This window comes from Engystomops pustulosus, chromosome 4 (assembly GCF_040894005.1).
Source record: "Engystomops pustulosus chromosome 4, aEngPut4.maternal, whole genome shotgun sequence".
Classification (NCBI taxonomy): Eukaryota; Metazoa; Chordata; class Amphibia; order Anura; family Leptodactylidae; genus Engystomops; species Engystomops pustulosus.
Genome location: NC_092414.1, coordinates 87,165,487 through 87,178,780, shown reverse-complemented (window position 1 = coordinate 87,178,780; position 13,294 = coordinate 87,165,487). Strand labels below are relative to the sequence as shown.

Below are 13,294 nucleotides of genomic sequence, written 5' to 3'. Positions count from 1 at the left end.
AGTGCTGATCTCCTGCTGTACCCCTGTAATTCTGCACAGTATCCCCGTCAGACAAACTGGTGATACTGTGCAGAATTACATGGGGGACACTTGTTTGTAGTATCTGCACAATCCTTCAAAGTTCTCAGCTCTTGCTCTGAGCTCAGGATTTTGCTGAATGTTTTGTAAATAGAAGGTGAGGAACTGTAAATAGAGTCTGCAGCTCCTGTCTGCAGAGTATCTAATGTCTGTATTATCTGTTCAAGTGTCTGTAGTGTCTGCTGAACTTTGCTGCTAGAAATGACATGTTCTCCAAAGGGGCTCAGAGCTTTCTTCTCAGTTTACGCCACCTTCGGGCTGGAGTGTTTTTGCGCCCATTTTTTGCGTCTAATGAAAAGTTGCAAGTGATGAATATCATTAGGCACAGCATTAGGCGTGGCTAGTTTGGCGTTTAGTCGCAGAAATGGCGCAAAAACGTTGCGCCTGAATGAAAAGGCGCAAAAACAGATAAAACGAGTGATACATGTGGCCCTTTGTTTATACGATTATTTTCATACATCAGCATTGTGTATTTATATGCTCATGTATAAAAAATTCTTTATAAAGGACCTGTCATCAAAATTTTGCAAACTAGCTTTTCTGACTTATGTCTAGTGGTTTGACTTTTCTCCCTCTCAGGCTGGCAAAGAACCAAGCCACCTTATTCTGACTGACAGCTCAATCACTCTTCAAATCACTGCCCTGCCCCCTTGTACTGAGGGACTGTCTGCTAATATTCTACTACAGGCATATAAAGCTCTATGTACATATGGGAAATATTGTGTCAATTATTTTACATAGCGTTCTAACAATAGCAAACTGTACACCATGTATGTGTTCACATGAAAATATGTGCATGGGGGACAGTTTTATATTGTTAAGAGGCTAAAGGGCCTGAAATGATGTCACCCTGGTCACATGAAATGAACTGCCTAATAGTAGGGAGTCATAAGGCATGGGGAGGAGTAGATGGGGAGGGTGAGCCGGATACCCTCCCTTTGATGCCAAGTAATAGAAGATAAAAGGTGATTTATGTGGGTGTAAAGGAAACCATTTTTAGCTAAAAGTAGGGTGTCAGTTAATAGGGCTCTATAGGAACCTGTCACTGGCTGTATATGTACAAATGTGGGGACAGGCTCCCTTTTAAATTTTACTTTTGTATAATGATAAATTGATTTCTCCTGCAGGTTTGGCATGTGGCAGTCCCGTATATTGAGAAATACAGAGTGGAACACATTCCTGAATCAAGACCAGTTTCACCGACCGCTTTTTCTGTGGATTCAATATCCTTGAGCAGTTCTTCTGTAGTTGACCAGCAGGAGCATTCTGACTGTCATGATCACAATGAATCTTAGGGATACCTTTAATGGGGTTGGCCACTTTACCTCATGTTTCTTGTAATGTAATGTGTGTAAGTGTGGGGGAAGGTTATTAGGTGATTCGCCAGTATACATCTATTAAAAGCTCTCCACTGCTTTCTTTATATGTAAAGTGAAGCCTCCTGTCTTTTACCTCATCTGGCAGACATTCTTATCGATAAAATGGATGCAGATGGAGGGTCATGTGATCTCCAACTTTCCATGAACAATCGCCCTACCAGAACCTTATAATAGTATTCATGAATTATAAGATCAAGGTCCTAGCAGAGCAATTGTTCATAGACAGATAGAGATCCCATGACCCTCCTTCTGCAGCCATTTTATGGTCAGGAATGTCTGGCTGATGAGGTAAAAGACTGCTGACTTTACCTTACATATCAAAAAAGCAGGGTAGAACTTTTAATAGATGTATATTCACCTCATATCCTCCCCCGCACACTTACACAGAAATTACAATAAACACGAGGTAAAATGGCCTACCCCTTTAGCCATAGCTGTTTTTGTAGTCCTCCACCATCAGTACAGGTCAGAAAGATATTGGTATCTCAATTGATATTGAGATATTGCTAGCACCTTTGTAACATAGATGTAGGCTCCTAAAACAAATACAACCCCCCCCCCCCACACCAAAAAAGTGCCTATATTTACTGTACTGTAACTGTGTGATGTAATCCAGTCTTTTTCAATACTAATATTAAATGGTATTCATTGAAAAACGTATCTTGTGAATGTTTACTATGATGAAAATAGTTGAATAATTCTAATTCTGACTAATACCTTTTATTGATGCTGATTCTAAGTGGCTTTGGTTAACCAACAGTTTTGGCCATACAAAGCTCCAGACATTGTCAGGTAGCAGTGCTGGAGCTTTGTTTCTAATGTCTTTGTGTGTGTTAGTGGCAGGAGGATTGTGATAATTATCTTATATTCCAGGATTGTACTTGAAGAACTGGGGTATTGTCCTCAAACTGCTGAGTTCTGCATTCACACTGCTCCCAAGTGCTACTATCTTACACTTTCTACAACTTTGTATGGCTTATGGACACATACAGGTTATTTTTCTCTTCATGGCTTCAGTGATTTTTCATTGATGCCTTACTGAACCATTCTTTTCAATCTGCTTTTTCACAATTTATTTTTTTCCACTGATCAATATTCAATAGAAAATAAATGTAGTAGCCTGTCCTTTTTGTGGTCACTGACAACACTGAATCAGTGGAAAAGCCCATTGAAAAGAATGGTTCAGTAATGAATCCGTGAAAAATCACTGAAGCCAGGAAGAGAAAACCAATTTGTATGTGTCCATAAGCCAAAGTAACTTTAGTGAAAAATTACAGATGTTAAAAAATAACACCCCCCCCCCCCTATTCACCCTCCTTGAAGGAAGAGTCACATTGGAGTGTGTATTGTGCATCTGTGGTGTGTTGTCTCTGCAACCACAAAAAAAACTTGGTTTATCATTGGGACCATATCAAGAATGCCTTTAGAAGTAACCCCATGTCACATTTTATTCATTGTGCCACAAACAACCAAAGGAGTCAATGATGGTCCAAAACCATTTAGTTCTACACCATTTAAGTTGCAGGCTTACATCTTGTAACAAGTAGTCTGCAGGCAGATGTATGTGAAGGCTTAGAGTGATCATGGGAAATAGATTTCCTGTTAAAGAACTATAGTTTATTACTCCACAGAACATGTTTCCTCTTCTTTATAGTGCATTGTCAAAGAGCTTTAAACCATTTAATCCAACACTTTGTCCAGTAGAGGCTTGCTTTTAATTGTGTTTGGTGATGTAACGCTTAAAAGCAGCTCTTTGAGCAAGAAAACCATAGCATAAGCCTTCCCTGCACAGTGGCACATATTTTTGTGGCAGAGTAAGGCCCGTTCCACACTTGCGATGAACTTGCATCACACTCGCAACGCGTGCTGCCGGGAAACTGCAAATCGGGACTGAACTGACATGCTGAGTTCTGTTCCGGTTTGCAGCTTTCAGGCCATGCCATCCGGGCAGCACGTGTTGCAAGTGTGATGCAAGTTCAACACATCAGACTCTAAGGCCCGTTCAACACTTGTGTTTGAACATCCATGAGGCAGCAGAGTGGTGGAAACTTTTATGCACCTTCCACTTTCCAATAATAGCACTCACTGATGTCTGTGGAATACCTAGGAATGAAGACACTTTATGAAACTGACTTGTCGCAGTGTTGGCATCATAATAATGTGCATCTGAATTTCATAGTATTTCATAATAGGACTGGAGTAGGTGCTTATAGTAAACAGCACAGACTAAGACAGAACCACTGGAACCCATAGGAACTGAGCAAAAACCCAAGACCCAAAATCCCCTTTATCTGTATTCCTTTCGTTCTTACTCCCCAATCTTAATCCAGCCCCCATTCCTCCCCCATGGACTGTGACTCTTCCCAGCTCTCTACACTGTCTATTTGCCCTGCACAAGTATAGTTCCCCCCCCCCAGGTCTCTAGTTTAAACACTCCTCCAACCTTCTAGCTATTTTTTCCCCCAAAACAGGTGCAGCCCATCCCTAGTGTAGAACCTTTAGCCGACAGAAAAGTCAGCCCAGTTCTCCATGAACCCAAACCCCTCCTTCCTACACCAACTTTTGAGCCACTTATTTACCTCCCTGATCTCCTGCTGCCTTTCTGGTGTGGCACGTGGCACAGGTAGTATTTTGGAGAAAACTACCTTCGAGGTCCTTGCCCTGAGTTTATGGCCTAAATCCCTGAAATCATTTTTAAGGACCTTCCACCTACCTCTCACTTTGTCATTAGTGCCAATGTGGACCATGACCGCTGGTTCCTCACCAACCACTCCCAATAATCTGTAAGTAATCTAATTTATTGAGCTCTTTAGAAGCCATGGTGAGTGCCGCATCTTGCTCTGATATCTCTACTTGGCTCTCGATCTATAGAACAGCTGAGCCCCTCCAGCTTCCCGTGATCGTTATGAGTGCCATTAAAAAACCCACAGACTGACCATCAGCTGAGTCCAACGAGAGTTTACAGGGCAGTGCCAGTGCTATTCCTTCTTTCCGGATTTATTTTCCGTATGACTTTGTTCATTAGTATTCAAGACTATTACTCCTACACAATGGCTGGATTAGAAACGTTTAAAATGTATTGTATTCACTTTATTAAATATTCATTAAAAAATCGATACTTATGTCTGCCCGAAAATCAGATTTTTTTTCTGCAGGAAATACATTAAAAAAAATTTGAAGCTCGCTTAGGACTCCAATTCGCTTTTTCTATTTAGATTTTAATTTTAAATGAACTACAAAGAAGAAATATGACTGGGCTCTCTAAACTCCAAAAGATCATTATCTTGCTGATTGCAAGAAACTGGATAAAAACTTACCCTCCAACTCTTACCCAATGGGAGGCCCTACTAAACAGAATGAAGGACCTAGGTAGTTGTGAAGAAAAAAACTTTGTCTAGAAGGTCCAGCACTCCTGACCAAAAGGAGGACAAGTGTGTTCAGGTCCACAACATGTGAGAAGAAGTTAGTGGTTTTTGCATCAAAGTGGTGCACCTGCAAGTACTTAAAGAAGTTGCTGTATTGCAAGGATAGCTCATCCTACAGCTGTTGAAATGATTTAATGCTCCCATCCTCGCATAGCTGTGATAATTTAACCAAGCCCACCGAGATCCAATACGCGCTGTCCTCTATTTTTGTAAATTGCCCAAGAGTCCCGTCGTGCCATAAAGGCTAGTATCTTCACGTCAGTGGACAATAGAGAAATGGGTCTATAAGACTCGGGCATCTGAAGGTCATTCCCTTCCTTAGGTAATACCAAGATAATGGTTTCCTGCATCGACTGGGGCAGGTCCCCTTTCTCAAAGGACTCCTCAAAAACATTTAGTAGCTTAGGTAAAAGGATTCCCCCACATTTTTTATATAGTTCAGTTGGCATCCCATCCACCCCTGGAGCCTTGTCATAAGCCATCTCCTGCCTTGTCTCATCTATCTCTTCCAAAGATAGAGGGCCATCAAGCATTTCCCTGTTCTCCGCTGATAGTTGACGCAAGGAGAGTCGAGACAAAAAATTCTCAATTTTTCTGTCGCTTGTGTTCTCTTGTGTACAGGTCTGCGTAAAAAACCTGCAGGATGCACAGAATGCCCTTAGCGTCAGTACACACATCCCCATTAGGTGCCCTCAGAGATCCAATATGAGTTGTCCCTCGCTGTGCCTTTGAAATGACCGATAGCAAGTGGCCTACTTTCTCCCCTTCCTCAAAAAATCTTTGTTTCGCAAACTTATGTTTCCTAGCCGCCACCTCTAGCAAATGTGTGTTGAGTACTTCCTAACCCTGTCGCAGTCTGTCTTTCGTCAGTGCAGTGGGGTTCTAAATAAAGTCTACTTCTGCACATTTCCAAGTGCATAGCCTCATCTAATGCATGGGATGTAGATTTAGTGACACTCACATATTTCATTAGGACACCCCTCAAAAAGGTCTTCATAGTCTCCCACGTCCATTGCTGCTATTCACAGTCAGTGTGTGCCTCAAAAAACTGGACAGGGTTGCCCGGAACATTACTCGTCACCAACGGTTGAGTCAGACAGAAGGGTTTAATCCTCCACAACCTAACGCAGGCATGAGATTCCCCAGGGGTGGTGAAGGAAATTAACATAGGTGAGTGATCAGACAACTTTCTTGGAAGATACTGAACATCTGTCACTCAAAGCAACATTCCAGAGTCTCTGAACGCCAAGTCGATCTGAGAGAGGGTAGCATGAGTAGAGGAACAACAGGGATATTGGCTAGATTGCGGGTATCGGACCCTCCACAGATCTATCATGCCACTTCCAAGAGAAGGGTACCAAAGGGAGTCACCCCTCCCCCTGCCATCCGTCAGCAGTCTGTCTGTCAAGGCCTTCGTGAGGGACATTATAGAAGTCACCCACTACCAAATAAGGTAACCCAGATGTTTTGCAACACTAAAGTACATACTATGTTTGTATATTGAGTAGGGTTATAGAACAGCATGTTATGCATTACCTACCCGGGGTCTATTCATATAGTGAATACGATCTTCAGACCTATGGGTCTCCTGAAGGCAGAATATGGCAGGTTGTTGTCTAAGCAGATATTGGAAGACCCCCATGCGCTTGATCGCATGTGACAGGCCTCTTACGTTCCAACTAACTATTTTCCCATTCACAGCCATCTATCCTCATATACAAACCAGAGCTGAAGTCACCCTCTCCCCCCATCCACTGACATTGCATCCATCCACTATCTAACAAAGCCGTAACTGGTCCCTCCCCCCACCCCCTTCCCACCCAAAACCAGAATAAATACCACAAACGACTCGTATAACGCCTCCACCCATATGAGCCCCTGAAACCATCAGGTGCATGCCCCACCCACCTCCCCCCTTTCAACTAAACACTGGAAGGAAGGCAGGATCCTGCTGCCCTTAAAAAGGCTACACAGATTACCACCTTCGCTCCAGAAGACTAACAATTCTGTATAAGAACATAACTGCAGGAGAACAGCTCCCTCTGCATATATCCTGTCAGAAGTGCCCCGCATTAATAGCTGCAAGTCCTTTAGTGCAAAATGTCATAAACTCTGATCTTAAGGGTCTCTACAACCGATTCCGGTCAATCTCCCTCCTCCGGTGCACGGTTCCTCAGCTGGCCTTCAGCTAGCCATTGCAAGGCTGTTTTAGGATCCTCAAAAAAATGGGTAGTCCCCTGTGCCACTACCCTCAGTTTAGCCCGGGAATAACATTGAGTAAGGGACATTCACAGCCCTTAGCCTGCGCTTTATGTCCAAAAACTTGGCTCTTTTCTGCTGCACATCTTGGGAATAATCCGGAAACAAAGATATTTTAGCCCCATTAATGGTGAGGTCAGGATTGTCCCAAGCCTTACGGCGGATAGTATCCCTATCTCTTAAGTGCAATATCTTTGCCAACAGTGGCCTGGGCGGACGGCCTGGTGGGAGTGGTCTTGTGGCGTCCCTGTGGGCCCTTTCAATGGCAAACAATGGGGATGGTGTTTCCCAAATTTATGACACGCGTGGGGAGCCTGCCAACCGTGTCTTTACCTACCTCCTGTATGACTGTATGCCGGTCCACTATCGGAGACACATTGGTTGTATTATTCCTTCCTTATTTTATTTTGCTCATGGATACCAGGTTATTTTGACCATGCGTTTATCGGGTTAATTGACGTATATATTGCCCTGTAAGGACATTATGTGGTTATCCAATGTTATCTGTGTATAACCTTTTGGACCCTTTACCTTGGTGTGCACGCAGCACGGCAGCGATTTCTGGATACATCCTTTCAGAGAGGGTAATTGTCACCACTCAGTGATTGACAGTGGGTGTTTCACAGAGAATCGATACCTGATGGCTGTGTGGTATTTTTGTAAATTACAAGTTTTAGATGTTTTTAAATGTGTGTCTTTAGTTGTCTGTCATTTAATAAATAAATAGTTTCATAGTTTATACGGTTGAAAAAAGACACTTGTCCATCAAGTTCAACCAAGGAAGGGTAGGGATTGGATGAGGAAAGGATTTAGGGGAAACAATTCTATATAACATAACAATCAATGTTATTTAGGTGTAAAAAGGCATCTAGACCCTTCTTGAAGCTCTCCGCTGTCCCTGCTGTGACCAGCGCCTGAGGCAGGCTATTCCAAAATAGATTTTGTATATTTCTATATCAATTGAAGAGCCTTTTGTTTCATTCTTTTTTCTGTTTGTTTTGGCATCTCTATTTGTGCATTGGCTCATATAGACAATTAATTTGTGGTAATCAGTCCACTTCTTGTTTTGCAATAGTGCTCAATAAATGTTGTGGGGTCTTGGCCCTCTTCTTTCTCGGGTATTTTATGCACATCATGGCACAGAATGGACAGGTCTTCCCTCATGCCCCCCACTTGCTGTGTGAGGGTGCTGATGCCTGTGTTACATTGGGCCACAGCCTTCAGAATTTCAGCAATGTTGGGCTCAGGGCCCAACGGGAAAGCCATAGCCGGCCTGGATGTCTGTGTAATTATCCGGCCACCCACTTCCATAGTATCAGAAAGCTTGTCCTCCATCAGTTCTGGGTCACTGCTGATCAACCCAGCCATCCGCCGCCATGAGTCATCCGGCGGGTCCGATCTGCTACCTCCCGTCTGCCTGGGAAGCATTCCAGCCGGGCTGCGATGTTTTTCTGCTGGTGGGAAGATGCAGGAGTGGATGCGGAGGCGCCATCTTGAAAATGTGAGGTGCGAGAGGTTTTTGCGCTGCGAGTGCTTTTAGAGGGCAAATTTCGTGGCAGTGCTGGTACCACAGCGTGGGGGTGGTGTCTGCAACAGGATTTTAGGTCCTGGAGCTAGAACTCGAGCAGGAACCGGATAAGAGCAGGATAACCGGTGGTACCTCTCCCTATGAGGGGACTTATTGCATGCTCCGTCAGGGCACAGTTTAGTTCGTCACCCTTGTTCTTAATCCAGCTTTCCAGTACCATTTGTGATCTGCCTGGATTAGAAACATTTTAAAATGTATTGTATTCACTTTATTAAATAAGTGAATAAAAATTTTAAAACAAATACCTAAATACCTCCACAGCTTTTTTTGTACAAGGCTATTACCAAGCAATCTGTATCAATTTTGCAGTGAATAAAACCAAGTCTACATCAGATGAGCTTTGACAGTTTATTGTGCTTTACATAAGTCTGATGTTCTGTCTGATGGTCAATGGATCTGATGTGATCTGAGAAATTGCAGCATGCACTAGGGGCGCAGAGAGCATTTGGATGTAATCCTAGTAGTTTTTTTTTTACATGTGTTTTTAGAAAATGCTGAAAAAGTTACTTAGAGTTTCCAAAATTGGATATGAGAATCTGACACTAGGAATAGCATTAAGACATTTTGAACTTTGATAAAAGTTCTGTATTCCACAAATTTTCTGTACCTAAATAATCCAATGGTTTGTTGATTAGGTAACCAATTATAAAATGTTAACTAAAGTATTTAAAGTGCAAAGCTCAGAACTCTACAATATTGCAGGCTTCTTGGCAGGGTCCTGCTAGTCTTATTTCAAACAGTATTTCAAATGTAAAAAATGGGTAAGTGAAACTTCAAGGGCTCAAGGAAAAGCCTATACATCCTGTTCAAACTAGCCATAAAAAGTGATTTTTTTTTATCATTCAGACATTAATGCTAGAAAATTTGTCAAGCTGTGTGGCGGGGGGGGGGGGGGGAGTTTATTAAAAACATATGTCCGATCATTTAAACCACTTACTACTTTCAAACACTATTAAATCATGAAAATAATCTGCTTACCTGTAATCCTTTTCAAAAGAAGAAATTATACCGCTAGTTTGTCCACTTTGGGTGGAAGTAATGGCAGCAGATGTCCAGTCCAGGTTACCATGTATTACTACTATTTTTATATTTCCATAACTCAATAGTAAATTGCATCATAGAGAAATATGATCATATACAAAAAAGTGCAAATTTGATATAAGATATGTAATGCAATAAATCATGCAGCCAGCACACCATAAACATATGATCAAAACAAAGAACAAGTTGGTGTGTAAAGGCTAAGTAGTGTATACATTTTATTTGATTCCAATATATAGAAAACACACACAAATGATGCCATGCATCACATTTCATAAAAGCAATTAAAAAGTGTACAAAATACACATGGACAAAAGGACAAGTGGTCGGAGTCAGTCCAACCGATCCACACACGGCCACCAATCAACAAAATAAGAAAAATCTCCCCCATACACTAACAATCAATATAGAGATCAATGTTAGCAACAATGTACAAAATTTACCGGCACATATATATCTACCTCTAGTGATAGAGGTTTTGGCAGACTCCTGAATGACAAGGTAAACAAATGGTCAAACCCAGGTATCCGTGAAAGGAGTCGACCAGTAGAGAGGTCAAAGAGCCAGCATTATGTGAGTAGCTGGAAAAATAAAGGGTAAGCCATGGGGGGGGGGGGAGTGGTAAGGGGAAGAGGGCGAGTGGCCGGAGGCACCCAACCTCTATCACTTGGTAGATATATATGTGCCGGTAATTTTATAATCAACGTTTATTAGACAAGACAAAATATATAACAGTACAATACAATGAGAAAATGATTGTACAAGGCAGATCACGCAGGATCAAAAATGTGGAGAACAGTTGGTCATGGTAAATTGTAAATTAGGGGTTAGAACTAATTTGTATTACATTGAATAAGAAGCCCCAAGGTGCCGTCTTGTACAGAATGACTATTACAATATGGCCAACATGGCCGCATAAAGAAAAAGGGGATATAAACTGACAAACATATACATATAATAGGAGAAAAAAGGAAACGAGAAGGAGAGGGGGGGAGGGAAAAGGGGGAGGGAAAGGTGCGTGAAAAGGAGGGGATGCGTACAAGGGGTGGAGGACCTGTAAGACCGGGTTCCAGCGAATAGGGGAGGGCTGTGGCATGTGCCTGCTTATGATAGAAGATCGTGAAGTTCCTGAGAATTCGAGAATGTATCCCATGGGATCCAGGCTGTGTTCGCCTTGCCCGGATCTGCTGAGTCATTAGCTACCAACTCCTCCATTCTACGAATAAACCCAAGCTCCTGGATCTATTCAACTATTGTGGGAGGATGTGGGCTCTTCCAATGTCTGGGAATTACTGTACAAGCTGCGGTTAAAAAGTGACGAAGGAGGCCCTTCTTGATGGTAGAGATAGTACCGGGTATAATCGATAATAAAGCTAACTGAGGAGAGGGAGTAGCACTTTTACCAGTAACCTGATGGTAGACGTCAAAGACTTTATTCCAGAACGGCTGGAGGATCGGACAGCTCCACCATATATGGAGCAAAGTACCCACTTCCGCACCGCATCGCCAGCACATGTCTGAAACCTCGGGGAAAATTCTATGAAGCCATGAGGGACATCTGTACCACCTGGAGAGTATTTTATAGTTCTTTTCCTGAGCACTACAGGGAAGTGGCATTTTGTGCGAGAATAGAAAGGCCTTATCCAGTTCCTCGTCTATTAGTTCTATAGAGAGAGCGGTCTCCCATGCTCCAATGTAATTTGGCCTACCTGGAGTGGCATCCTCCAGCAACAGGCCATATATGCTTGAAAGAGCATGAGCTAGTGGGGAGGACAGTCTGAACAATGCTTCTAGGGCCGTGGGAGACGACCCGAACGCAGTACGATCAGGGTCAGCTGTTATGTAAGATGCTAGTTGTCTATGTTCTAGCCATGATAGTGAAATATCAGGGTGGGAGGCCCTCAGGGACTCCATAGTGGGGATGGTCCCATCAACCACAATCTGGCCCAGACGGGTGTCAGAAGAAGCCTCCCAACAGAGGAATCGCTGTCTACCCACGCCAGGTGAGAATGCAGGATTATGAAATAGAGGAGTCAAAGGGCCCCCCATCCTGAGTAATGTATTCTTGCTCATCAGTCCGTCCCACGTGAAGAAGAAGTATGATGGACGATGGCCGCTGTATGATAGAGTCGTGGATCAGGGAGTCCCCCCCCCCCCCCTAGCTTTTGTACGGGACAGCACGGAAAAGCTAATGCGACTAGAACCGCCTCCCTAGATAAACCTCCGAAAAGCGGTACAGAGTTTCGAGAAAAAAAAAACTTGGGGGTCGGATCGGCAGTGTCTGGAATAAGCCGAAAATGGGGCATTGTGTCCATTTTTAAGACATTAACTCGGCTGAACCAGGAGAGGTGGCGGCCACGATACTGGCTGAGGTCGCTGAGGGTTCTCTCTAAGAGAGGTTTGTAGTTCAAGGTATACAGAGAGGAAAGGTCCGCTGAGATATAAATACCCAGGTAGCATATGTGAGAGCTCTTCCATTTAAAGGGGAATTGAGAGGCCAGGTGGAGCGCTTCAGCCCCAGGGAGGGAAACATTTAAGATCTCAGATTTTGAGAGGTTTACCTTAAAATTACTGAGGGAGCCGAATTTTGTAAATTCTTCCAAAATATTGGGGAGAGTAATTCTAGGCTGCGAGACATATAAAAGGAGATCATCAGCATAAAGGGCCATCTTATAATGGTGGGTTCCAATTTGAAGACCATGTACACTAGGGTTCCGACGGAGGGCAACAGCCAGGTGCTCCATGGCTATAACATACAGGAGAGGAGATAGGGGGCAGCCCTGTCTGGTGCCATTCTTAATATGGAAGGGACCAGACAGGATACCGTTAGTTCGGACCTGGGCCGTGGGGGCCGAGTATAAAGCCTGTACCAGGCCCAGGAAGCGAGGACCGATGCCCAGCTGTTTCAGCGAGGCCCAGAGGAAACCCCAGTGTACACGGTCGAAAGCAAGCACATCTGCTGTCTGGTCGACTTTGCCCTGGAAATAAGAAGCAGAGTCTTATTAGTGTTATCGCGTGCTTCCCTCCCCTGGATGAAGCCCACCTGGTCATTATGGATAACGGCTGGGAGTAAGGGCCCTAGGCGGTTGGCCATTAATTTAGAGAGTATTTTTATATCCATATTAATAATGGAAATTGGGCGGTAGCTGGCGCAAATAGAGTGGTCTTTACCAGGTTTGGGGAGCACGGAAATAGAAGCCTGTAACGATTGCGGTGGAAGGGGAGCCTGGGAGGAGATGCAATTGAACGTACGCGTCAAGAATGGGACTAAGTCAGTCTGCAATATCTTATAGAAACGGGGAGTAAAACCGTCAGGGCCCGGGGACTTGCCCGCCGGTGTGGTTTTGATGACCTCCATTACCTCTGATTCAGAGAAGTCTGTCTCCAGGTCCTCGCGACCCTCCTTAGTCAGTCTTGGAAGAGCATTATCCTTAATGTATGCTTGTATTCTCTCCAGCTCTCTGGCCCCAGCCGAGTCAGATAATGGGCCCTGCAGGTTATATAAACTTTCGTAGTAGCTCTGA

At 43.6% G+C, this 13,294-nt stretch overlaps 1 protein-coding gene across 1 annotated transcript in view; it reads left to right on the top strand.

The window, feature by feature from the left end:
• The window catches only part of HAL (histidine ammonia-lyase), a 32,308-nt gene extending 30,772 nt beyond the window's left edge, over positions 1-1,536 (top strand). Inside the window, exon 21 of the mRNA XM_072146606.1 lies at positions 1,206-1,536. Coding sequence (XP_072002707.1) covers positions 1,206-1,373 — 168 coding nt within the window. The 3' untranslated portion in view covers positions 1,374-1,536. The remainder of the gene's footprint in view (positions 1-1,205) is intronic.
• The last annotated feature ends 11,758 nt before the right edge of the window (positions 1,537-13,294 follow it).